General features: G+C 47.3%; 2 protein-coding genes across 7 annotated transcripts in view; both read right to left on the bottom strand.

Moving 5' to 3' along the window:
- LOC120616471 (leukocyte immunoglobulin-like receptor subfamily A member 6) overlaps positions 1-22444 on the bottom strand; it is a 38640-nt gene extending 16196 nt beyond the window's left edge. Inside the window, exons 1-7 of one of the 6 annotated variants that reach the window (XM_039879870.1) lie at positions 22332-22444; positions 22082-22117; positions 21630-21917; positions 21170-21475; positions 20666-20947; positions 20079-20378; positions 18120-19339 (exon numbers count right to left, since the gene is read on the bottom strand). In XM_039879870.1, coding sequence (XP_039735804.1) covers positions 19173-19339; positions 20079-20378; positions 20666-20947; positions 21170-21475; positions 21630-21917; positions 22082-22117; positions 22332-22404 — 1452 coding nt within the window. In that variant the 5' untranslated portion in view covers positions 22405-22444 and the 3' untranslated portion in view covers positions 18120-19172. Of the gene's footprint in view, positions 1-18119; positions 19340-20078; positions 20379-20665; positions 20948-21169; positions 21476-21629; positions 21918-22081; positions 22118-22331 lie in introns of those variants that run through there. The other 5 variants (XM_039879869.1, XM_039879859.1, XM_039879861.1 and 2 more) reach the window with 5 other exon arrangements.
- On the bottom strand, positions 3421-9258 carry LOC120616478 (leukocyte immunoglobulin-like receptor subfamily A member 5). Its single transcript, XM_039879885.1, is given in 9 exon segments — positions 3421-3496; positions 5492-5544; positions 5748-5800; positions 5902-5944; positions 7658-7917; positions 8056-8250; positions 8253-8335; positions 8507-8546; positions 8698-9258. Coding segments are annotated over 8 exon segments (720 nt in total). The 5' UTR covers positions 8732-9258; the 3' UTR covers positions 3421-3496; positions 5492-5532.
- Positions 22445-25816: the final 3372 nt, after the last annotated feature.

Genomic DNA, 25816 nt, shown 5'->3' with positions numbered 1-25816 from the left:
AAACCAATGTCTAATCTTCCACAGTTGTTTGGAAGAACTTACTGGGTATCTTAATGGGCCCGGAGTTAATTTTTTGAGATTTTAATTTTCAGATGGAATTTATTTACTAGTTCAATGGTGACTCAGATTTTCTTTTTATTCTTGGGGCCATCTTGGAAACAGGTTTTTTTTGGGGGGGATATTAGTCCATTTCATCAAAATTGGATAAAGTTCTTCTTTAGGTTCACTTATATTCATTGTGAACATATTTTATTTTAAAATAGAACTAGAGGATATGAAATGAAGAATCTCAATATGGGTTCTCTGGAAAACTAAAATACCGAGAGAGCGGTGTCCCACAAACCCTTGATTTACAGAAACCTGAAACATAACCCTTGACCAATGAACGTCCGCCATGAACTTCTCCCCATCCTCAAGCCAGTGAAGTTGCTGCTTGGACTGCAGCTACCCATCCTCTTCGCACTCCTTGCCCATAAGCGCAGCCTGTCCTAAAACCTCAATGGACTCCCTATAGCTTGCTACAGTTTGCATGTCTCAAATTTTAATTCCTCTGCTGTTTTCAAATAAACTCAATTTTTGGTCATTGGAGCGTGCCTCAGTTTACCTCTTGTATTTAGGGTTGACACTAGATAAGTTTGTGTGATCTGCAGCGATGTCTCATTTCATTCCTGATATGAGTTATTGGTGCCATATCTCTATTTTCTGTTCTGTGGTGTTAGGACTTTATACATCTTAAGAATAGTCAGTGGTAAATATCTTTGGCTTTATTAATGCTTTGGATCGAATGCATGTGTCCTCCCAAATTAATATAGTGAAGCCCTAACCTCCAGGGTGGCTGTATTTGGAAGTGGGGCCTCTGAGAAAGTAGGTTAAATGAGATTATAAGGGTGGGGTCTTGATTCAATAAGGTTAGTGTCCTCATTAGAAGAGAAACCAGATAATTCACTTTCCATCTCTGTCTATGTTTTCACACCAAGAAAAGTCCATGTGAGCACACAGCAAGAAGGGGCTATCTGCAACCACAGGGGATAGCCCCCAGGAGACACCAGCCCTACCGGCACCTTGATCTGGGACTTCCAGTCTCCAGAGCTGTGAGTAAATTAATTTCTGCTGCTTAAACCACCCAATCTATATTTTGTTATAGAAATCTGAGCAGAATAATGTAAAATTTGGTACTAAGACCTGGAAACAGCTTAGCAACTGGTTAGGGAATAGGTACATGCTAGAAAAAGTCAAGGTCCTGTGAATCGACTGCCAGGAGATAGATGGACGTCTATGACAACTCTAGTGAAGGCTCAGAAAGAAAAGAGAGGTGGAGGGAACGCCTCCATCTTCCCAGAGAATACGAACAGAACGTTAGTAGAAATGTGGATGGTCGTATACATTCCAGCGAGTCCTCAGACACAAACAATGAACATGCTTCTAGACAACAGAGAAAAGGCGGTCCTGTCATCAAGTGGCAAAGAACTTGGCTGAATTGTCTTCTAGAGGATAGAACTTGCCATAAAATTGCCTTTTTAGCTGAAAGGATTCCTAAGCAAAAAGTTGATGTGTGGCCTGGGTTGTCCTGAGTGCCTGCAAAGACACTTGGGAGGTGAGGGATGAATGGAAGAACGAACTGCTAAGCGAATGGACCCAGAACTCAAAGAGGTGGAAATTTCCCGGCTGTCCCTATTGCCACAAATGAGAAAGCGTGTTTGGGAGAGAATGCCACAGGTGGGGAAGGACTGTTCGTTGGGAAAGAGGTGATGGATTTGTAGGAACAGAAACACTGCCCGTTTGAACCGAAAGGGTTAGAGATAGACAAAAGGAATGAAAAGTGTCAGACTGCTCCAGTTCTATGGGATGGGATAACAGAGTTATCTGTGTGTACATGTGTGCTATTATTCCGCAAGAAAGGGGAAGAATGACCCAAAGACAGAGTCCACCAGGGCTGCCTCCTTGGTTTCAAAGATTGGGTCACTGCTTGGTTTCAACAGGGCAGATGGCTTCCACTCAAAGCCTTGGGAATGGGACCCCCACAGGGAGATAAAGGGGCTGTGCCCCCCAGCCAGGCCATGGAGGTGACACTGCCACCCCACAGAACCTGGAGAGTCAGAACATTGAACCGAGAAGATTATTCTGGAGACTTACAATTTGATGGATGCTGCCTTGCTGGAATATGCTTGAAATCCGTCACCCTGTGTTTGCAACTTCTCCCTTTGGGAATGGGGATTCCCAAAGGAAATGTAACTTGTCTGGGTCTCAGATTCAAGGCTGCAGATGAATTCTGCCTTAGAATGAGTTCCATCCCGAGACCTACTCATGTCTGATGCAGACAACATGTAGATGAGACTTTGGATAGTCGATGTTGAAATGAGTGGGGATTTGGGGTGCTGTACAAATGGAATGGATGTACTTTGCATGGGAGAAGGACATGAATTTGGGGAGCACAAGTGTGGCATGTTGTTGACTGTTTATGTCCCTCCACAAAACTCATGGCGAAGCCCCAACCCTAGTGTGGCTGTATTTGTTGATGGAGCCTCTAAGAAAGTAGTTAAGGTGAAATCATAAGGGTAGGGTCCTGATTGAATAGGTTAGTGTCCTTAGAAGAAGAGACCCCAGGGATCTCTCTCCCTCTCTCCCTTCTTTCACACACCAGTGAAAGGCCATGTGAGCAGAGGGAGAAAGGCAGCACCCATAACCCAAGGAGAGTGGCCTCAGAGGACATGAGCCCTGCCCTCATCTTGATCTCGGACCGCCAGCCTCCAGGACTGTGAGAGAATAGATTTCCATTGTGTGAGCCACAGTCTGTGGTCCTTTGTTATGGCAGCCCAACCAGACTAACACAATTGATCTTTCTGTTTTTGATTCTTTCCATATAGCTATATGTTCTTTTCATTCTTATGTCCATTCACCCACCGTCATGGGATGAATTGGCGATTCTTTGTCCAATTTCTTTAGACGTTTGCCTAGGCCGTGGGGTTCCAGACTCTCTTTTCTTTCTAACAATTTCCGTTAGGGACAGTTGATTTTGGTGTTTAACATTTGCATTACCAGTCATGTGAAAATATGTGCTGATGTACAAGAGTCACATTCTCTTTTAAGTAAAATAAGTTGTCTTCGTTTGTGGTTTTCTTCTCTCAATTGCTGGTTATATAGAAGTGTATTGGCCTATTTTCAAAAATATAGGGCTCATATTTATCTTATCTACAGAATTAGGTGCCTTATAAGGACTTGGATTGTCCTGCTTGCTTTCAAAAGGTCCCCAGGCTCAGGGTCACTAGCTGAGTGTCCATTGAGGCAGCTCCTGTGCCTTCAGGGGTCCCTCCAGGGCCCCTCCCTGGGGTGTGTGGTGCGGGCACTTCCTGGGTTAGTGGAAGGCCAGAACAGCATACATGCTTGGCTCATCTGGGGGTACCTCTGATGTGGAGGAAGGGGGTATTGTCTTCCGTCTGAGGGTCAGGTGGTTCAGCTGGGTATAGGTCACATCCTGGGGGGCATCAGATGGAGTATCCTGTGGGCAGTAGAGTGAGAGGCAGGTGTATGATTGGGGTGGGGAGAAACCAGGGCACTGGGAGCAGGAAGGGTCCACCTGACTGTCCATCTGTCTGTCCTCTCCCACTTGTCTGTCCTTCATGTCCAGCAATCCCTCTGACAGAATGGAAGGCACCATGACCTCCCCTTGTCTGAGCTTTCCGTAGCTGAGCTAGGCACACGTCATTCCCTGGGGGTCTTTGTTGTCTGGGCTCTGATGGGGGACAACAGTGAGGAGTGGAACTCTCCTCGCTTCCACTCATCCCTCTTCTGCTCATTTTCCACCCAGAAGCCAGAATCCCTTTTTCAGATATATCTTCATTCATGTTTATAGAGACTTGCAAATAGAGATTCTTAATAAGTATTTGTTGAGTCACTGAAAAAATGAATGAACAGATGAATGGGGAACGAGGGGTCTTGAAGGACATTCAGTTAGGCTTATGATTCACTCATTTCACCCAATATACATGCATGAACACACACATGTGTGTATATATGAGTACTATATACATATATATCGAGGGAGTACACATACTCTATAAATGCTATATATTGTAGACATCTATTATCTATCTCTCTATATAGAGACAGAAACAGAGAGACACAGAGAAAGAGACAGAGAGTCAGAGAGACAAGGCATTTGCCAGGGGGCCAAGAAGACAGATAAGGGCCCTGCATTCAGGGAATTCATGGTCACTGGGTTGGGGACAGCCCACAAACAAGGAAACAAGTAATTTGGGATGGTGACAAGTGTTAGGGAGAAAATGGAGTGGTGGTGTGATTGGTGAGCAAAGGCAGTGTGAAGGAAGTACTTCAGCTATGACAGTTCCTCCACTCAGAGGAACAAACACCTCTGGCCAGGCGAGTGTTTGTTGCCAAACTGTCCTTTGACATGTAGGATGTTTAGCAGCATCCCTGGCCTCTAGATGCCATTGGCACTCTGTTCCCAGCTATGACAAACAAAACGTCTCTAGACATTGGTGGTTGGGGTTGGGGAGGTGGACAAGAGAAAGGAAAGAATTGAGAAAGACTTCTGGTTGTTCTTGGAAGTAGTAAACATTGTGTGAGAAACAACTATTTTGGGGGAGATTTAATGGTTGTATGTGTGGTGTTAAATGCCTGCTGGGTAGACAATAGAGATGGCTCACAGGGATTTAGATGAGGCTGGTGCTCAGGCAATAGGTCAGGGTTAGAAATAATTGTGAGTTCATGAGCATAGAGATGGTCCAGCTATGCCTGGGGTTAAATAAATTTGACAATATAAAATACAGAGTTGTCTCGCAGTGAGGTTAGCAAGATAGTTGGGTGGACTTCCTGTGGGAGAAGCCAAATGCCAGTGATGGCACCCAAGGCACATTAGCTCCACTGCATCAAAACCCATGGGACCAGAGTGAAGAGCATAAACAGAGAAAGAGGAAGGCAGAGGATCCATGTGCATTGATGGGCTAGGCTATAGGGGGCCTTTGTGTGAATAAGAAAAGGCACACAGCTCAGACCCCACCAGTAGGGTCCTGAACCCTACAAGTCTTATTGTGCAGTGCGCAAACTGTACAACTGTCCATGGCAGCACTACCATTATGAGACGTGGACAACCAACCGTTAAAAGGACACAAACAGTTAACAGCTAATTAAATCCACATATTGCTTTTAAGGATTTATGGAGGAAGGGGTTTTCTATGCCACGAAGCAATGCTTAGTCAAACTAATCCCATAGTATAAATTTTCAATAAAGTTGACGAAAGTGCTATATAAAAACAAAGGACCCAAATAGGGGAACCAAAAAGGAGAGGCCCAAGTGGCATCAGTAAAAGCCACTGAGAAGTGTGCCTCAGCAGCCTGCATGTACCATCTTTCAGGAGGAAGGGCAAAGTCTGATACTGCTGAGAGTTGAGTGACAGGAGGAGAGAGAAGCATCTCGTGGATGCACCTTATTAATGAGCCTGTGCAGGGCCCCTGAACAGGGCAGGGGGCTTACCCAACTGCCCTTCTCTTTGTCCTCCTTGGGCTGGGGATCCCTCATGGGAGTATCTGGAGAACAAGAAGGCTCTATCTCACGCCAAGATTCCTGAAGTTCTGAGGTCCCTCCCACCTCTCTCAATCTTAGGACAGGCCCATTGAGGGTCAGGGATGTGCCTGGCATCACACAGATTTGGAAATTTTCATGCTTCCTCTCCCCTAAGCCCAGAACCCTCTCAACTACTCCTGTGCCCCATCTCCCTCCAGGACCTCACCTCCTCCCCAGTTACATCGGTTCTCCTCCTGGGCCTGAGCGGTGGAGCAGAAGCTACAGGCAGTGGAGGGGCAGAACACAGGAGAGTTAGGCAGTGATGAGAGAGCCATAAGCAGAGCTGGGAAGTCGGGGGAGGGACTTTGAGGGGAATTTACCTTTTCTGCAGTGCTCTGGTCTGAACTTTGGGGTCTGAAGCACCTGCACAAAATTAGAAATGAGCTTCTAAGCTACCCCAGAGCCCGGCCCCGAGGGTTGCATTGAGATCTCAGAGGCTTTGATCCCCACTCTGGGTCCTTTGAAATTCAACATAAATCAGACTAAATGGTAACATGAGAAAGTCGTGAGGATGATTTTAAAAAATTCTTATGAAACAGAAAGAACATCTTCAAAAGTCTAAGTCTATTCTTGTTAAATCTCTTCATTCTAATAGAAGATAGTATTTAGAAGTCAAGATCTGGAAGGCTGGTATGCTTTGTTTCTACCGGGTTGTCTTAAGGATGGACAAAGCTGGGACACACAGTGCAACTTCCACACCATGGCTTCTACTCACCAACCCATCAGAGACTTTGGGGGACCTAAATGGGACCACTCAGAGCCAGGGTCTGCGTGGGTTGGACTCTGTGCCCTCCTCAATTCCTATATCTAGCCAAGATCCGTCCTCTGTTCTACAGACCCCACACTCCCAACCAGGGCCTGCCTGGACTTTTCTCTGTGTGTATCTAGGAGGGGACATGAGGAGGGATTTGATATTTCCTAAGCACAGGGTGGGGCCACCCATGCTGAGGGCTTCTACTTCTGGGGCCTCACCGAAATCTCCAGACAAACCTGTGAATGAGACAGCAGGAGCCATTTATATTTCACAGACAATGACGCTGGGACTCAGAGAGGGAATGTGGCTTGTCCACGGTCCCATGGCCAGGAAATGCAGAGCTGGGATTTCAGTTTTGTAGAGCTTGGTCTCCAAGCCTGTGTTTATTTTTATTTAATTTAATGTTTCTTCTTGGATAAGAACAGGCTGAGCACCACACAGGGCTGATAGGGAAGTGCTTGGGATGTCACCTGTGTCATTGCTCTGTGCTTCCCTGCCACCTGAACACACTACATTGCCTGTCCTTCACTTCTGCAGACGTGGGGCTGCGTCCTGCAGGTCAGAACTGAGATATCCTTTGAGATCCAAGTGAAGATTCTCCTCTATTACACAGGGTGAAACTGAGGCCCAGATGACAAGGAACTGTGCAGTCACCACCTCTGGGAGCACTGAGACCCCCACTGCCAGTTGGTTTCACCCCAACATCTCCCTCTGCCTTGACTCCCCACCTGTCATCTGCTGGCCTCAGACCCCTGGGGCCCCGTGGTGCACCCTGGCATCTCTCCCTAATGCCCAGCACCACTCCTAGGGACACAAGCCTGTCCTTGAGTATCTTAGGGGCATTAGATGCTTGGAGAGACTTAGAACTGCCCTGGGGTAGTCTGTGCCCACTCTGAGAAAAGAGCCCCCAGTGACTCACCAGCTGTTGAGGTGGGTCCAGTGGATGAGGGACCAGGGTCCCCTGAGAGTTTTGGGTAAAGGAAAAGAAGGTTGAGAGCCTGGAGATAGCTTCTCATGGCGACCTGTATTTGTTCATACTCTCCTGCCCCATGGCCCCCACAAGGATGTCACTCCACATACCTAGGGAGTTCTGGTGGTAGATCTGTGAAAAGGGCAGGGGTGAGAGGGCCCTGTTGTTCCCCATCCCTTTGAGGGACAGAGCCGCATCGTGATAACCCTCCTTAGAGCCCCTTCCACTGCCTTTCTAGATGGTAGCTATCCTGGACAGGGTCCTGAGCTAACCACACAGACATGAAGGAAATAGGTTTGGGCCCCTCGCCTGAGACCAGGAGCTCCATGGGATCACTGGGGAGTGATCATACCTTTCGGGTGTTCTTGTAACAGCCATAGCATCTAGAAGTCCCCCTGTGGCTGAGGAATACGGGGTCTACAGGGACCAGGGCCTGGTACCACCCACTGGGCCGTTGCTGTGAATCCAGAGTCAGGAGGGGCTTGTGGTCTCCTTCTTTAGTCAGAATGAACTTGTCAAACCCCTGCTCCGAGACACAGAGGAGGGTCACATTCCCTCCTGAGGTCCAGACAGGACTCGGCAGCACTGATAGGCTGGGTTTGTTGCAGGATCCTAACAGAGGGAGAGGCAGCATGTAAATGGGATCATACCTCCTCACTCCCCCAGGGCTGAGCTGTGAAGAGGACACCTTGAGAACAGACCCCCTTCCTGAGGGCAAAGCGTGAGGTGGGACCCTGAGCGTCCCCTCACCTGTCAGCACCAGCTTCAGGGGGTCACTATGCTCTGACCAGCCAATGGGGCTGAAATAGTAACAGCGATATATCCCTGCAGTGTGCTCTGTCATCTGTGTGATGGAGAACTTGGCCTTGTCCCTGGGCTCCTGTGGCCTCTGCATGTACCAGAATACTGAAATTTCCTCTTTATCCAGATGGAACTTCTTCCTCCCAGGGTCCCCTGACACCAGATGGTTACAGGTCTCCCCCAGAGGATCACAGAGCCTGGCTCAGCCCAGACGGTGGTCCCTGGAAGAAATTAGAGGTTGGGTCACAGACAGTTCCCACTCCCAGTGCCCAGCTCTCAGCCCCAAACCTCCCAGATGTCCCCCTTTTGTCAGCCCAGAACTGCTGTCTCCAGCCCCAACTGCTCAAAGTGGCCCTTTGTCCCCAGCGAGGACGTGGGACCAGGCCTCCTGGGGAAAGACTCACCTGCCTGCACGTCGGTCTTTGGGCCTACGCTCAGCCCTGGAAGAGAGTCCTTGTGAGAGACTGGCCCTGAGTCCCAAGCTGATCCCTATTCCCTGTGAGCCTCCTGACAGGTCCCCTCACTGCCCAGGGCCTGGCTGTGGGGTGGGGTCCCTTCCACACCAGAACTTTTCTCCTGTCTTCAGCTCACCGAGGCAGAGCAGAACCGTGAGGGTGGCAGTCATGACGTGTCCTCCCTCTGATCCCCTGTGCAGGTCGGGGAGACCACAGAGCCCTCAGGCTGATGACAGGCACACAGGGTGTAGCCACTCAGAGGCTGTTTCTTCTCATCACGGGGTTGTCACATCAGCCCCACAAGAAGAGGAAATGCCCCCAGGAGCCTGGCTCTGTTTTCCAGGTTGGAGCAGCACAGAGACCTGGAGCCTTCCTGAGATGCTCCTTCTAGGTGAGGGGACCTAGGTCTCATCCTTCCCACTAGAGCCTCCTCCATGGGGTCCCCTCATCCTCAGCCTGTCCACTAGCACCTCCCTGTGAAGTCCTCATTGTAGACACCGAGTGGTCACCGAGCCCCTGGAGACACTTCAGGAAGGTGTGTGTGCCTGTGTTCTGCAGAGCTCGGAATGGCAGGGACACACGTGTACCGTCTAGCTGTGAAGTTTAGGGGGTGTCCCTGTGACAGCGAGCTTGAAGGGAAAATGCAGGGAAATGGGGAAGGAAACGTGACCTTTCTGTGGACCCAGCCCCCTTTATCGCCTCTCTCTCTCTCTCAATAGCATCCACTCTACCTTCCTGGAAACAAGCCTCTGAATCATTCCTGCTCCTCAATGTCCCTTGTTCCTCAGCAGAGGTGTCACCTCATCCAGTGGTTCTGCATGTAAGCTTTACTGGACTTTTACTTGGGTTAGAGGTTTAATTTTTAAGAAAAAGATGACCTTTATTTAAATATTCATCTATCCTCCACTGCCTGTGTGCTCTGGACAATAACATCTTATCTACTTCCTTGTCTACTTCCTTGCTTGGATCATGTTGTCATGGCCCCAGTCCTCAGCAGTGGTAGTTGTCACTGGTTCCTGGCTCAGGAGAGGGATCAGTCACTCTCAACTATCAGACCGGGCTAAGACATAACAGGGTCATGGTGTTGCACTCCACAGTCAAGATGAAGATTTGTTGAATTTATACAAGAGCTCTTAGCTGCTCTGAATACCAGTAATTGCTATTTATATTTCTGAAATATGTAGAAATAGTCGTTTGTAGGAAAAGAGAAATGAAAGTTCTCCAAATGAACAGGAAACACAAGATAGAACAGAGAACAAAATTGAGTAGCTGCCAGAGCCAGGAACCATCAAAGGGGCCATAGAATGGAGGCTTCCAGCTGTGTGGACACAGAGAGAGAACCCAGGCCCTCATGGGAAGGACAGGTCAGGGCTCCGAGTACAAGTTGGAAGCTGTGGTCCTCCTGCTTAGTGTTTGCAGGTGGGCACAAGAATGTCTCTGCTCGCTGACACGGGTCCATGGTCAGCACTGAGTCACCTCCCCTATGAGAGTGTGAAACAGACTCACTGCAGTTTCTTCTGACACGTGAGCATGAAGCCAGCACTGACCCATCCCTGCCTAACACAACTTTGAGCAGATGCTAAGTATGGGAGTGAACACCACAGAGCAGGAGAAGCTGCAATTACTCCAGCCCCCGCCCCTTGTCAGCCTGACTCCCTAGACAGCTGGGGGGTGGGGGGGAAACCTTCTCGGAAGTTCAGGTGTGTGAGGAGGACAGGCTTCCAAGAGCGGACAACGGAGAATAATCCTAATGACGACAAAGAGGGCTATGGACTACTGACAATGGGCGCTGTCATGCCCGAGGAAATAGAATCAATAGGAAAATATGAGAATAACTTAAAATTAAACACGTTTACATATCTGAAAAAATAAAGGGGGATACTGAATTTTTAAGGTGAGAATATGGATTATAGTACAGAAAAATAAGCAATTATTGGAATGATTTAGAAATTTTAGAGATGAAAAATCCAATAGAATGAACACATTAAAAAAATTCATTCCGTCAATGACAAGACATAGCTGAAGAGACATTTATGAAAGTGGCATACAATATTGAGGGAATTATCCAGAATACAGCATAGAAATGGAAGTGGAAATGGAAATTCAAGATACTTGGGGACTAGAATGGGCAAGGTCAATGTCATATCTATTGTAAGTGACAGAAGGAAAGAAGTGAGAATGATGCCTAGTTACACCTCGAGAGATAAATAACTGAACACTTTACAGAGATGAGCAAAGACCAACTAAGCGTTAGGGTGTATGCATCTAAAAATGAAATCTGTATCTTGACCTTACGTGGTGAATTAAGAAAATGAAGGTGCATTTGAGAGGGCAAGGAGAAAGTATTCAATGCTATCCCTCCCCCTAGGGAGAGCAGCGAGTGAGTGCTGTATAGGACTCCACCCCTACAGAGAAACCCTATAGAATGGGGAAAAAACTGCAAACCATATATCGGTTACAGTGTTACTACTCAAAACATTTAAAGAATTAATACAACTCAATAACAAAAGCAAGCAATCCAAATAAAAATGTTCAGAGGAACTAAATAGACATTTTTTTTTTCCAAAGAAGATACCCAAAGGGACTACGGGTACCTGAAAAGGCGCTCAGTGTCACTCATCATCAGGGAAATGGAAATCACAACCACGACGAGATACCACCTCACACCTGTCAGAATGGCTGTCATCAACACAAGAAGTAATAAATATTGGTGAAGATGTGAAGAAAAGTGAAACCTTCGAACCATTGGTGTACATGTAAATTGGTGCAGCCACTATAGAAAACAGTACAGAGGATCCTAAAAATTAAAAAAAAAAATACACCCATCATATGATCCAGCAATTCTACTTCTGTGCATATATCCAAAGGAAATGAGACAGGGTACCGAAGAGATAGCTGCACTCCCATATTCACTGCAGCATCATTCACAATAGCCAAGCTATGGAATCAACCTAAGTGCCCATCAGTGAATGACTGGACAGAGAAGATGTGGCATATCTGTACACAAAATAGAATATTATTCAGCCATGAGAAAGAAGGGAATCTTGTGACAACATGGATGGATCTGGAGGGTGTTATGCTAAATGAGATAAGCCAGACAGAGAAAGACAAATACCATATGATCTTACTTATATGTGGACCCTGAAAAGGGGGAATTTGTAAAAACATTGCTTAGAATGGATGTCACCAAGGAATGGGGGTAGGGGGGTTGGGCAGTGGCTGTTAAGGGGACAAACTTGCAATGAGTAATAAATAAGTCCTGTAGATCTTATGCGTCATATGGTGAATACGGACAAAAATATTGTATTATAATCACCAAATTAGCTAAGAGACTATAACTTTATTCCAGCTGCTAAAAAGAAATGGTAATTGTGTAACATGATAGAGGTGGTAATTAGCACAACAATGCAATCATATTAGAATATATTAATGTATCAAATTAACATTTTGTACACTTTAGATTTATACATTGGCATATGTCCAATATATTTTAATTAAATAAAAAAACAGAAAACAGAGAAAGAAAACTATTTAATGGTATCTGGAGAACAAAGTGGCCATGAATATAACAAAGATTTACGAGAACTCGTGCTGTGACTTCTAGAACACAGCACGCTGTGGGCTGGACCATGGCCCCACAAAGACCCTACACCTTAATCTCCAGAGCCCGTGAGTAAATCACTGATCTGGCAAAAGAGAATTGGCAGCTGTGCTGAAACAAGGAACTGAGGTGTAAAGATTCTCTGGGGAGCCCTCCTGTAATCACAGGGTCCTTAAAAGTGGATAGACAAAGCAGGGGGAGAGGGTCAGAGAGAGATGCGATGACGGAAATGGGGTCAGTAACAGGCGGCGTGAGAAGGGCTTGACCTGCCATTGCTGGCTTTGAAGATGGAGGAAGGGCCTTGGGTGCAGGACTGTGGGTGACCTGTAGGTGCTGAGCTTCCGAGGACCTAATAGGTCCTCAGAGCATCCGCCTCCCCTCCCCTTCCCCGGGAGGCAGGTGCACGGTGGGGCGGCTCCGTGTCTCCTCCAGCTTCAGTGTCAGCCCCTAGCCTGGGAAAAATCCCTCCTGACATCCTGGGGTCTGATCTCTCTGGTGAGTGCCCTCCGGCCTCATCCCTGTGGTCCCCAACACCAGTCTCCAGCTCTCAGCCCCAAACCTCCCAGACATCCCCCACTTGTCAGCCCATGACCTGCTGTTCTACATCTCCAGGTGCCCAGGGGTGGTCTCTTGTCCCCAATGAGGACATGGGACCAGGGACCCCAGGGGACAGACTCACCTGCCTGGATGCAGATCCTCGGGCCCATGCTCAACCCTGGAAGAGAGTCCCCATGAGAGATTGACCCTGAGTCCTGAGTCCTGAGTCCTGAGCTGAAACTCCTCCTCCATGTGAGCCTCCTGAGGCGTGGGGTCCCCTGACTGCCCGGGGCCTGGCTGTGGGGCAGGGTCCCACCCAGACCAGGGCTTTCCTCTTGTCCTCATCTCACCCAGGCAGAGCAGGGCCTTGAAGGTAGGGGTCACGGCATGTCTTCCCTCTGGTCCCTTGTGCAGGTAGGGGAGACCATGAAGCCTTCAGACAGCCAGATGCACAGGGTGTGGCCACTCAGAGTCTGTTTCTCCCCAACTCGCAATAGGGTTGTCATATCAGCAGCCCCACAGGAAGGGGAAACGCCCCCAGAAGCCTGGTTCTAGTCTCCAGGATGGAGCAGCACAGAGACCCAGAGCCTTCCTGAGACGCCCCTTCCAAGTGAGGGGACCCAGGGCCCAACCTTCCCTCTAGGACCTCCCTCATGGGTGCCCTCGCCCTCAACCCGTCCACCAGCACCTCCCTATGGGGTCTTGCCATGGACAGTGGTTACCCAGGCCCTGAAGATGCTTCAGAGGGATGTGGGAGCCTGTGCCCAGCAGAGCTCGGAACAGCAGGGACACACGTTTACCATCCAGCTGTGCAGTTCAGGGGGTGTCCCTGTGACAGTGAGCTTGCAGGGCAAATGCAGGGAGGTGGGGAAGGAAACACGATCCTTCTGGGATCCTAAGAGTGTGGCTTTCTTTCTGTCACAAGCCCTTCACAGAAATCTCTTTTCCTTAATGACAGTATCCACCCACCTTCCTGGGAACAAGCCTCTGAGTCGTCCTGCTCCCCAGCGGCCATCGTCCCTCAGGCAGAGCTGTGGTCCTGGCCTCTGATTTAGAGGATAGTGAGTGGGTAGTTCTCTTAATTGTGGGACAAAGGTGATATTTAAATATTCTTCCATTGTTTACACTCCATGTGACCTTGAGCAGCCACATCCACCTCTGAGCCCCTGTTTCCTCATCTGCATCATGTCGCCATGAGCCCCCATCTCCAGAGTGGTTGTGGGGACAGTGGTGCCTGGGACATGGAGGGATCATCCTTGTTTTTTTTCCAGATTTGATTAAGATGCTTGGGGTGAGACATGAATGGAATAAGTTGTCAGACTCCATGTGTCATCAGGGTGGACGATAACAGTGCCCACTTAAGAGCCCCATCTGGTCTTGATGCTGAGAAGTCCTATTTACAATATTTCTGAAATAGGTACCACAGTCAAAGCACACAAAGGGAAAGGAAAGTTCCTAATCTCCAGGCATCTACAACAAACAAAAGAGTCTAAAGCTGAGTGGCCACTGGCACCTGGGTTCAGCAAGGGGTCATCAGAGTGCAGGTGCCCACATCTGTGTACACAGAGCAGAATTCAGGTCCTCACAGGAAGGAGGAGATCTGGGCTCAAGGTGAGAGTTGGAGGCAGTGTTGTCCCCTCTCCCATGTTGGGAATGGGCCATGGGCCATCTCTTTCCCTGGACCCAGCCCCCAGTCTGAACGTGCCACGTCCCCCGTGTGTGTGAAACTGATTCCATCCTGTCTGGTGTGGCATTGGCGTCTGCCCAGGTGTGAGTGTGTGCAGAGTTATCAATAAGGGTATTATGTTTGAGGAGTTAGAACACTACGAAAACATGAAACTCATTTTATTTCAACCATGTATAAACAAATATCTGAAATAATAAAGAAAAAATGAATTATTGGAACAAAACAGGGGTTATATTATAGAAGAATATGGAATTTTAGAAATGAACTAAGCAAATACCTTAGAGGAAATAAAGAAATATTTAAAATAACACAATCAAAATACTCCTTTCATTGAGGAGAAGACACAGCTAAAGATACAATTATGAAACTGGAATACAACTCTGAGGAAATTTGTAGGAAGCAAGACAGAGAGACTGGAATTAAAAAACCAAGATGCACAGGGAACAGCAAGAGAAGGTGGTGATGGTATGACATTCAGGAGAAGAGCAGTGAGGATGACACTGCCACAATTCCAGAGGCCAATGGTTGCACAGTTTTCAGAGAAGCAGAGAGAACACTCAGGACTAGGGTGCACAAATATATTAATAGTCAAGTGTGTGTCTTCATATTTCATGGAAGTGGAGGAAATTGATGCAAGCTGACTTTCAAATGAAAGAAAAATACTAAAGATAGGGAAAAGTCCATTCGTGGATTTTATTGTGATTGAAGAATTTTATAGTTCCCCAAATTATTATTGTTAGGGGGAAAAGGGGAAAGGGTCAGAAGGGAGAAATCCATAAGTACAAAGAACCTGGGGCACTTCCAACCTTTTTGATCTCATGTCTCACATGTTAAATCTCCCATATCAGGCTCTGTCTCCATGACGGATGCGGAGAGTTGGGGTAGATCTTTAACCATTAAATATTTCTCCCCTCCTCATAGTTGGATCATATTCTCTACTGGAAGCATGAAAATCTTTTCTACTATCTTAACAAAAATACAGTGAAAATAAAGTATTTTCCAGACACACATGTCTTAGACTTTATATTGTTTACGGACTCACAAAATGCAATATTAAAATACTCAGTTAAGGACATGGTTCCATAGTATAGTGGTCAGCACGTCTACTTTACACGCAGAAGGTCCTGGGTTCATGGCCCAGTGGAGTCATAGTCCATGGTCTATGGCCATGCCACTCTTAACAAGCCCGATGTCTAATCTCAGAAGCTAAGCAGAGTCAGGCCTGGTTAGCACTTGAATGGGAGACCACCTAGGAAGACCAGGTGCTGTAGGCATAAATAATAAGAATAAATAAAAATAAATAAAAAAATACGCAATTAAGCTGAAAATATAGATTCGAAATAAGGTGAGATGCATAAGTGAGAACAAATATGCATGGAAAAATATTTGTACATACACGTATATATATATTTATTTATATTTAAGAAAAGTAAATCAAAATATTAGGAGTGTGGGTTCTTTGTGTTGTTAGAGAAAGACGGGGTGGGGCAGGATTGCTTTTGAAAGAAAGTACTAACAGCTCAGCTAATTCACAACGTTCTTTTCTTATCTAAAGAAGAGGATGAATTTAAAAATTCTTCCCAATTGTAAATGTAAATACCAACATTATAAATGGAGATAATGATCTAACATTAGAAAATACAATATATAACCTCCAAACTGGGTGATGTAATTATATAAGGCAAATAAGTCTTGATCATAACAAAAGCAGTTTGGAAATTCAAAAAGAAAGTATGAGAATGCAGGATATCTTAATCCATAATGAAGCAACGCTTAAGTAAAATGGTGATAATTACTCAAGGTTATTCATTTACTAATAAACATTAAAAAATTAGTCAGACTGACTTAAGGATTAGATCAACATATGCCCACTCAGAAAAAAACAGATATATACTAACAATAAAATCTCATCTAAAAGAAAATCATTACAGAACACTTGAAATCAATAGAGAATATGTTATTGTTATTTAGTAAAATTACCTGATACTGTAGAAATATTCCACAAAATGGAATGTAAGGCAAAAATGTTTTTGGAAGAAAAATTATTTTATCTTCTTAAATAATAGATATATGTTGAAGATACGGCACTCATAAACATTTCTCCAATCACCATCAACGAAGTACATAAAGCATAAGTAAATATGTAATTGGTGATTCAGACAAATATCTTTATCAGATTATAAGATTTAGAATATCTTCTAAATTTATAAGATAAATGGGATGAAAAATATTATGAGCAAAGGGCATACTTAAATTCTTGATCCAATGTGTATAAATATTATAAAGTTTTCATTATGTAGTATAAATATGCAGAAAATGATTTGTAATGTGTCAAAAATAAGTAAGTAAATAATGTTATCCAATGTGTATAACAATAAGTAAGTAAATAATATGTATCCAATGTGTATAAATATTATAAAGCTTTCATTATGTAGTGTAAATATGCAGAAAATGATTTGTATGTGTCAAAATAAGGAAGTAAATAATATGTTATTATGTGTATAGCAACAAGGAAGGAATGCATATATTTAAGGCCCATATTGCTCCTAAAGTATTTCGTAGACAAAAATAAACTTATCTTCAATTATTTCCAGGTTGATGGCATATGCATTAAGTTCCCTGAGAAAGCTGCAATTTAATTAGCAATCAGCAATAAAGAGAAATTATGAAAGAATCTAATTACTGCATGAAATATGCCAAATACTAAAACATGTAATACTTGTTTAAATTTATGACTCATTAAAGAAACGGCATGATGAAATTACATCATATCAAGACTTGGAGAATGTCCACCTAAAAAAAGCAGAGAGAGGTCAGCAGGATGGTGGGATAAGAGTTCCTACCAATTCTGACACCCCAAATCAAAGACAAGGGACCCCCACTATGAAATAACCCCAAGTTCATATTGGCGACCTTCACCTCAATTCAGATTCATGGCACGTGACAGGCTCAGAAACTCACATGAACCTGTTTTAAACTCCTCATTACATATCCTGGGATGTGTGGCAAAGCGTGTGTTCAGAGACATGTGACTAGACTCAGGTGAGGCTGAATAGGTAGACAGGGATCTTGTTTTGAGGGAACCTCAGTGCCAACATATGAAGAATTTGCTGTCACAGTCCAACTTTGTTTGATATTCAGAGTTAAGTGCAGCTTATGGCTTTCTCCATTCCCTTCAATCACACCTCACTAAATTGTATGAGAAATCAGCATAGGTTATGAACAGGTGCGTTATTTACCAATAACAACGGGTAGACTTATGAGTCAACAAATGACAGTCAGTGAGAACATGGCCTGTGTTCCAGAAGATCCCATGGTTTCATCTGGAACAAGACCGCCCAACGTCTCCTTACAGTTTCTCACCATAATGTATGGCACGGGAAACTGTTTATTCCATTATTTAAAGGGTGAAACAAAATTCAGCCTCCATAAACCATGTTTCTCTGTTTGAACTTTATGTATATAATAAAATACACACATGCTCCTTAAAATTTCCCTTTATTTTTTCACATCTTGTTTGAAAGTTACGTGTTACTGTTTAGCATTTCAGTTTGAGCATTTTTGACAAAAAATATTTTACTACATATGTAACAAAACATTCATTAATTGTGATATTGATGTCTATGGTTTTTGTCTAAAATGCACAACACCCTTGTCAATATTCTCATGAAAGTGTCCACACACGCACGCGCGCGTGCGCACACACACACACACACATTTTCCTTTAGTGTCTGTAGTTGTAGGCTAGAACTGCATTCTCTTCCTTTTAACTAGTAATGTTTATTCTCTAAATTGAATGAAGCAGTTTGTACTTTTACCAGTTATGTACTGGGATTCCAGGCACTCAATATTTTCTCCCACGATTGATTTGGCCATTGTTTTCTCTTTGCCACTCATATGGATGCACTAGGTTTTGGCAACATAATTTCAGTGAAACTGGCATAGCACTGAGATGGATCTAACCATGATCTTTCATAGAGATGAAAGTATACATGCATGGTGAGACTATCCATGACATGTGCTACAGCTGGATTGTACTCATTTGCAAAAGACAATTCTATCCACTCCACCCCAACTGCATTCACACTGGCATTTTCAGATTGGCCATGAAGGGAGTATTTACCTCAAACAAATATGCAAATACCACAACTCCTGGCACTCTGAAAACTTATTTCGGAGAGTCAGTTTAGCAGCACACCACCAGGCTGTCACTTCAAACACCAGTGTGCACATCCAAACTGAAGGCATTTCTTAGAATCTATCATGTGATGAACGGAGCCTGGCTCGATGTGTCCAGAGGGGAGTTGGGGGAATGATTTTGGACTTATCTGTTCCAAACTGGAGCTGATTTTACCCATTTGTTCCCTTATCTAAGACAGATTCTGGGTTCTGAGCTGAGGAAAAGTATGCATCAAGGTACGTGGCTATTAAAAATGAAGAAGAATATATATGTGTGTGTATATACATACATACATACATACATACATACATACATACATACATACATACATACATACATACGAAAGCGGACCAGGCGTGACAGTGTGAATCCAAACCTGCGATGGACTGAGAAGAGAAGGGGATGGTTCAAGAAATTCGGTAATGGGAGGGAGGGACTGTCCACAGCTTAGCTGCAGAAGATTCTCTACAGGCAACACTCCAGATGTTTGTCATCGTGTCAGCAATGTTTACAGCTCTTGACGTTCTGTACAGTTCTCTCAGTTTGTGTTGCATATATTCTTCTAGAACGTCCTGATCATGCAAGATTTATTTTCAATGATCTGCCTCACTGAAATGTGGGTTTGTTGTCTTCTGCGTTGTCCTCCTGCTGCTCCCTGGGTCCCCTCAGGCTGGGTCGAGCCTGAAACAGCAGCACCCCGAGGACCAGCAGGATCAAGGCAGCCACGACCATCCGGATGAGATTCCCCAGCGTGTAGTCTTGGGGGAGGGAGGCTGGGAATTGTGGACAAAGAGGTCACAGAGGTCATGCAGATCACAGTCCTCAAAGATCCCAGACGTGCACCAGGGCACCTGAACCCTGACAGGACGTGACCCTCTGTACCACATCTTACTGAGGGTCTACAGACCCCAAAACTGCATGGAGTGGGAACAGGAGGATGCGGGGCCCTGCCTGCCTCTTCATGTCATCTGTGGCAACAGTCCTTGTCCCCAAAGTCGGCCCTCCACACTCTGCACTCTCCCTACACACGCCCCTATGGTCAACCTCCCTATTGCTCCTTCATGTCCATCCAAGCCCAGAGCTCTCCTGGGACAGGGCTGTGAGTTGAGGGGCTGGCACCTCAATGGACTTGGGGACCCCTCACCTGAGACCACAAACTCAACTGGGTCACTGGGGTGTGACATCAGGTAGGGGGAGATGCTCCTTGAGCTGTAACACCTGTGGGCCTGGAGACTGGAGGAGGACTGGCATAGGCCACCTCAGGCCTTTCTCCGTTGGTTAGCCTGAAATCCGAGAGTGTTCCTCTGCCCTCTGGGACTTGTCAGCCTCAGTAACAAGGATGAAGAGGCAGGGATGCGGGTGGCTCTGGCTTTGCTCAACCCTTGGGAGGCCAGAGACCCCTCCAGCTGACCCTCCTGTGACCCCCTCACTCCCACATCAGCCCAGAGTTCCCTTAGGGACAGGGTTCTGAAAGGACCATGAGATACAAGGGGTGGGGCTGGGACTCCTCACCTGAGACCACGAACTCAACAGGGTCACTGGGGTGTGACAATAGGTAGGGGGAGGTGCTCCGTGAGCTGTAGCACCTGTAGGTGCCCCCGTGGGCTGAGGTCACAGGATTCATGGTGAAGTTGGCCTGAAAGGATGCAGCTGTATCCTGCGGACGGAAGCGCTGAGGAGGAGCAGGGGAACCCTCCTTGTGCAGGTAGAAGGTGTCCGACAAGGTCTCAGAGCGACAGCGCAGGGTCACCTTCCCTCCCCAGGGCACTGAGGGTCCAGGATGGGCAGAGAGGGAGGGTTTCTTGTACATTCCTGGGGGTGAGGAAAGTCATGATGTATTAGAGTCACCTCCTCCACATGTCCTTGACCCTGAGCTGAGGGACCACGTCCCTCTCCAGGGACTCTGGCTATGATCCCCTCTCAGTCCCTTGGGTGGGCGTCTTTTATCTCCGGGCCCCTACCCTTTTCTCGCTCTCTCTCCAGAGACCACGTCCCATCTCAGCCTCTGCTTCAGGACCCTCCCCATCACTACCAGGGTGACCCTGGGCCCAGTGCCCTGAGGTGACAGTCAGGACATGGGGCCAGGTAGGGCACCTGACCTGTGATCAGGATGTCCAGGGGTGCGCTGGGGGCCGACCATGCATAGGAGAGGTTGTGTCCACTGTAGCATCTGTACTGGCCCCCGAGGTTGCGGGTCATAGGACCCAGGGGGAAGTCAGGGCTGTGCTGACCATCTAGACGCTGTGGGGGTGTGAGCCCCTCATCCTTGGTCAGAGCGAATCTGCCAAAGCCGGCCTCCGAGTGACACTGGAGGATCAGGCGGTCTCCAGACAGCACCAGCGTGCCCGGCTGGGCTGAGAGGGAGGGCTCCCTGTGCACACCTGGGGAGGAGAGAACAGTGGCACTGAGGGAACACGCCCACGTTGCTTACTGGGGCTGCAGAGTTCTCACAAGTCCCTCCCCAGCCTCCCGCCTGTGGTCTGTCCTCAGGAGGTCAGTGTCACTGACTCCCATGATTCCCAAGGATCCACTGGACACGAGGATTAGGTCAGTCATTTTGGGCCTAGGAAGGAGATGGGACTGGGCAGTGGTGGTCCCCTCACCTGTGACCTCGAGACGCAGAAGGTCACTGGGCTGTGACCATTCATAGACGAAGGAGCTGTGAGAACCATAGCATCTGTAGGTCCCTCCATGGGAGGTGCTTGCGGGGCCCATGGGGAACAGGGCCTGCCACCTCCTAGTGTTAGGCTGCCATTTAGATTCCACGTGTTGCGGTGGGTCAGCCCCTCCCTCCTTCAGCAGATGGAAAGTGCCGGATGTGAACTCTGAGCTACAGAGGAGGGACATGTTCCTTCCTGAAGCCACCACAGGGTTTGGGTGGGCTGAGAGGGAGGGTGCTCTGTACAAGCCTGAGGGAGAGAAGGGAGCTGTGTTCAAGGAGGACTGTCACCCCCACCCCAGGTGTGGGCTAAGGGCTGAGGTCTCCTTGAGGCCACACTCTGTTTCCTTCTGCCCACAAGGAGGAGCATAGAGTGGGGAGGGGACAAGGCCCCATCCCCTTACCTGTCACCGTCAGGGGCAGCAGGTCACTCCACTCTGACCAGCTGTTCCCGCTGATGTGATATGCACACTGGTACCGTCCTGCAGTAGAGGAGCTCGTGGATTCAATGGAGAAACCTGTCCTGTTGCTGGATTCCTCTAGGGTCTTCTTAGCTGAGGGTCCAGAGCCCCCCTCTTTATAGAGACGGTAGGCATCAGCCTGCAGAGACCCCTGACACCAGATGGTCACGGGGCTCCCTGAAGTGACCATGGGGCTGGGGTCAGCCCAGATGGTAGGTTTGGGGAGGTCCCCTGGAAAGGAATCAGACCTGAAGTGTCAGGGGCACCCTTCTCCCCTCAGTTTCCCCAGTTGTCACTCCAGGCCCCACCTCCACTGGTCACCATCAGCCCAGACCCGCCGTGCTCCCCTAGCTGCTGTTTTGGGGCTGAAGCAGGAGGTCTGGGGGAGGACTCACCTGCCTGTACCAGGTCCCATGGGCCCCGACACAGCCCTGGAAGAGAGTCCCATGAGAACAGTCCCCACCCCTACACAGAAGCTCCAGGCCTGTTCTGGGCCCCTGGGTGCTGGGGCCAGACCTGGGGCTGAGAGTGTCTCCTCCTCTGGAAGTGCCGTCCCCACAGAGCCTCCTTGAGTCCTGGGGTCTCTCAGGGACAAGGACCTGGGAGGAGAGGTGACCTCATCCCACCTCTTTCCCCAAAGCTCACCGAGGCAGAGAAGGGCAGTGAGTGTCAGAGTCATGGAGCTGCCTCCCCTGGTTCCTGGTCGTGCAGGTGGCATATAAAGTCCACAGATTCCAGCGCGACTGATAGACACACAGGGTGTGACAAGGCCCAGGCGTCTTGTGACACATCACGGCTTCCTCTTCAGGCCTCAAAGGAAGGGGAACAGCTCCTTCCAGAGCCCCGTTCTGCTCTCCCTAAAGGGTGGCCTGAGGAGACTCCAGCCTCTGGGACTGTTGAGACCACTTCTGAGTCTCACCAGATCCCACACGCTCTGCCTCCACCTCATGCCAAACCCAAATCCGGAGGGCTGGTGCCAGAACATGAGGGTAGAGGACTCAGGGCAGGACTTAGGAGCAGCCCAATTTCTGTTCCAACTCTGCCTCTGCCTTTCTAGAATCTGCATGACCTTGAGCAAGTCACTTCCCTTTCCCGAGCTTCTCTAATTGCAAAGTTTCTTCCTTCCTTCCACCATCCTGGCAACCAACTGTTGTTTGCTGAGCAGTCACCCTGTCCATGTGTGAGATTCACTGCTGAAGGTGACCGAGTCCTTCCTTGAACGCATGGAGCTCTGATTAGTGACAAAGACAATGCAAACGTTTAGACAATGGATAATTTGGCTATAGGTTAGGTGTGTTCTTGGGGATGAGCCAAATAGAGGACAGAGATTCAATGACAGGTGGATGTCTAGCAACCTTAGTCCCAGAGTGCGGGGACCTTCTGGAGAAGGAGAGAGCAGGACACGATAGGGGTCAGCACATGTGCGGTGAGGGGACGGCACCCTCGGCCAGGAGGAGGGTGACCGCCGTAAGAGCCGAGTCATCAGGAGTGCTGTGCCTTGTCACTCAGGCTCTTGTGCGCCCTGCAATTTCTCCTAGGTTTTACATTAAGGTAACAGAAAATGTCGGTCACAGAAAGTATGAACAGATTGCTGTTTTGAGAAGCTGCCACTGTGTAGGAGAGCTGTATTGATCACGGTAATAAAACTTCAATACCAATGCTACCCCTGGGTGATGAGGTGATGAGTATTCCAAGTGGTTATGAGAGCGTGTTACACAAATCCTTTAACACAATCACGTTTGCAGCTGAGTGGGAAGAGGCAGGAAGACTTCTCTTCCTGTCATGGTCCAGAAACTTTGGAAAGGAGTCCGCTCTGTTCTGACTGGCTCAGAGAGCACCTGGAGAAGGCGCAGGGTGGTCACGACCAGGTAGTGGTGTGTCTGGGGAGGGGAGGTGTTCGCTGGGATATTTGCTGTGTGGGGAGGAGCTGGCTCTGCTGGGGCTGCAGAGTTTAGCTCAGCCCATCTCCAACCGCATGGACTATCAGGCAGAGACACTTGGACATTACTGGAATAAGGCGGAGACCTGTGCAAGGTTTGGTGCAGGGGGTGGTCAGTGCCAGATAAGTGTGGGGCCGCGAGAATAAACACCTCAGCTGGGAGTGAGGGACTGGAGGAGAGAGGCCAGGACGGAGGTGGTGGAGTTGCACCATCGAAGCATCTTGTCCCTTCAGCTGGGCTTGATGGTGGTGATGGGCTGGGTCTTGCACATAAGGGCCCAGAGTAGAGCTGTTGACTCTGCCTTGGCTGATGGAGGAGCCACTGGGGCCATCACAGGATAGATGACCCCAAGAGCACAGAGAGGGATGAGACCATGTTCCCAACACTGTCCCTGACTCTCGGAGTGCACCACCATGTCCCTCCTGTCCCCGTGTGGGTGTCTCCCTCACACTCCCTCTCTCTGACTTCCTCATGTCTACCCGAAGCAGCACCTTCTCTTAGTCACTCTCGCCAAGACCTGAGTCATGGCTGCTTCCTCTCTGCCTCCTCCCCAGACAAGTCTTCTCATCCGACCCCTTGGATTCTATCTGTGCCTTGGGCAAGGGCGCTATTTGGAGACAAGTCATGGGGTTTATTTTACAACCGGAGAAACATTTATGGATCATTTACTTTGAACCAGTTTCCTCAATGTAGAAATGATGCAATATCACCTTTGGCATTGTTATGAGGGTCGGTAGAGCCTGAGATGTGATGGGCCTCAGTCTGGTGTCATTTATGCCCATGAGCCAAGGATGACACGGGAATAAGAGACTCATGGTGGAAAGGGCTCCTCGGAAGCCCCACATCTGCCCTCCCAGCCATCGGGTAAGTCAGAAGGTGTAACAAATGCTCGGTCATATGGCATTTGAGCGCATATTTAAAGGGAGCAGGCATGGTGGAGCCATCTGGCATCCCACACTCTCCCAGTGCTCAAGTGAAGGTGAAAATCCCATCTGTGGCTAACCCCAAGCACTGAGTCGCTTAGGGCACCTCTGACCTGGTGGGCATCCTGCCTCCCATAAAACTCAGTGGGATCCGGTTCAGTTTCTAAAGTATAGCAGACCTATAGGGAATCATGTCCTTTTCACTTGCATGTCTGTTTATTGATACAAAGTTCACGTAACATAAAATTGACTAGTTTGTTTGTTTGTTTGTTTGTTTATTTTTGACATTTTACTTTTTAATTTTTCCCCCTCCCACCTTCCCTCTGATAATCACTAGTCCATTGTCCATGTCCATGAGTCTCTGTATGTTTTTCCTGTTCATTCGTTGCTTTTAGGTTTATATCCCACATATAAGTGATATCAAGTGATTTTCAGCTTTTTCTATCTGGCTCGTTTCACTTAGCATGATTATCTCGAGGTCCATCCATCTTGGTGCAAATGGCAGTATTTCATCTCTTCTTATGGCTGAGCAATATTCCATTGTATATATGTACTACAGCTTCTTTAGCCAAGCATCTATTGTACAACATTTCGGTTGCTTCCATGTCCTGTTCACTGTGAATAATGCTGCTATGAACATTGGTGTGCAAATATCTTTTTGGATATGAGTTTTCAAGTCTTTGGGGTAAATACCCAGTAGAGGCATTGCTGGATCATATGGTAGATCAATTCTCAGTTTTTTGAGGAACCTCTATACTGTTTTCCATAGTGGCCATACCACTTTGCAGTCCCACCAGCAGTGTATGAGGGTTCCTATTTCTCCAAATCTTCTTCAACATTTTGTTGTTACTTGTCCTGTTGGTTATAGCCATTCTAACAGGTGTGAGATGGTATCTCGTAGTGAGTTTGATTTGCATTCCCCTAATAGCTAGCGATGTTAAGCATCTTCATATATTTGTCGTGCATTTGTATGTCCTCTAGGGAGAAGTGTCTGTTCAGGTCCTCTGCCCATTTTTTAATTGGTTCATTTGTTTTTTTGTTGTTATTGAGTCATATGAGTTCTTTGTATATTTTGGAAATTAAGCCCTTATCAGAAGCGTTGCTTGCAAATATATTTTTCCATTTGGATGGTTGTCTCTTTACCTTGTTGACCATTTCTTTGGCTGAGCAGAAACTTTTTAGTTTAGTCTCATTCATTTATTTTTGCTCTTACTTCCTTGCCTTTGAAGTCAAATTCATAAAATCTTCTTTAAGTCCAAATTCCATG

This window comes from Pteropus medius, unplaced genomic scaffold, assembly GCF_902729225.1.
Source record: "Pteropus medius unplaced genomic scaffold, Ma_sr-lr_union100, whole genome shotgun sequence".
NCBI classification, from domain to species: domain Eukaryota; kingdom Metazoa; phylum Chordata; class Mammalia; order Chiroptera; family Pteropodidae; genus Pteropus; species Pteropus medius.
The sequence above is the reverse complement of the archived record's forward strand: the minus strand, read 5'-3'. Positions and strand labels throughout refer to the sequence as shown.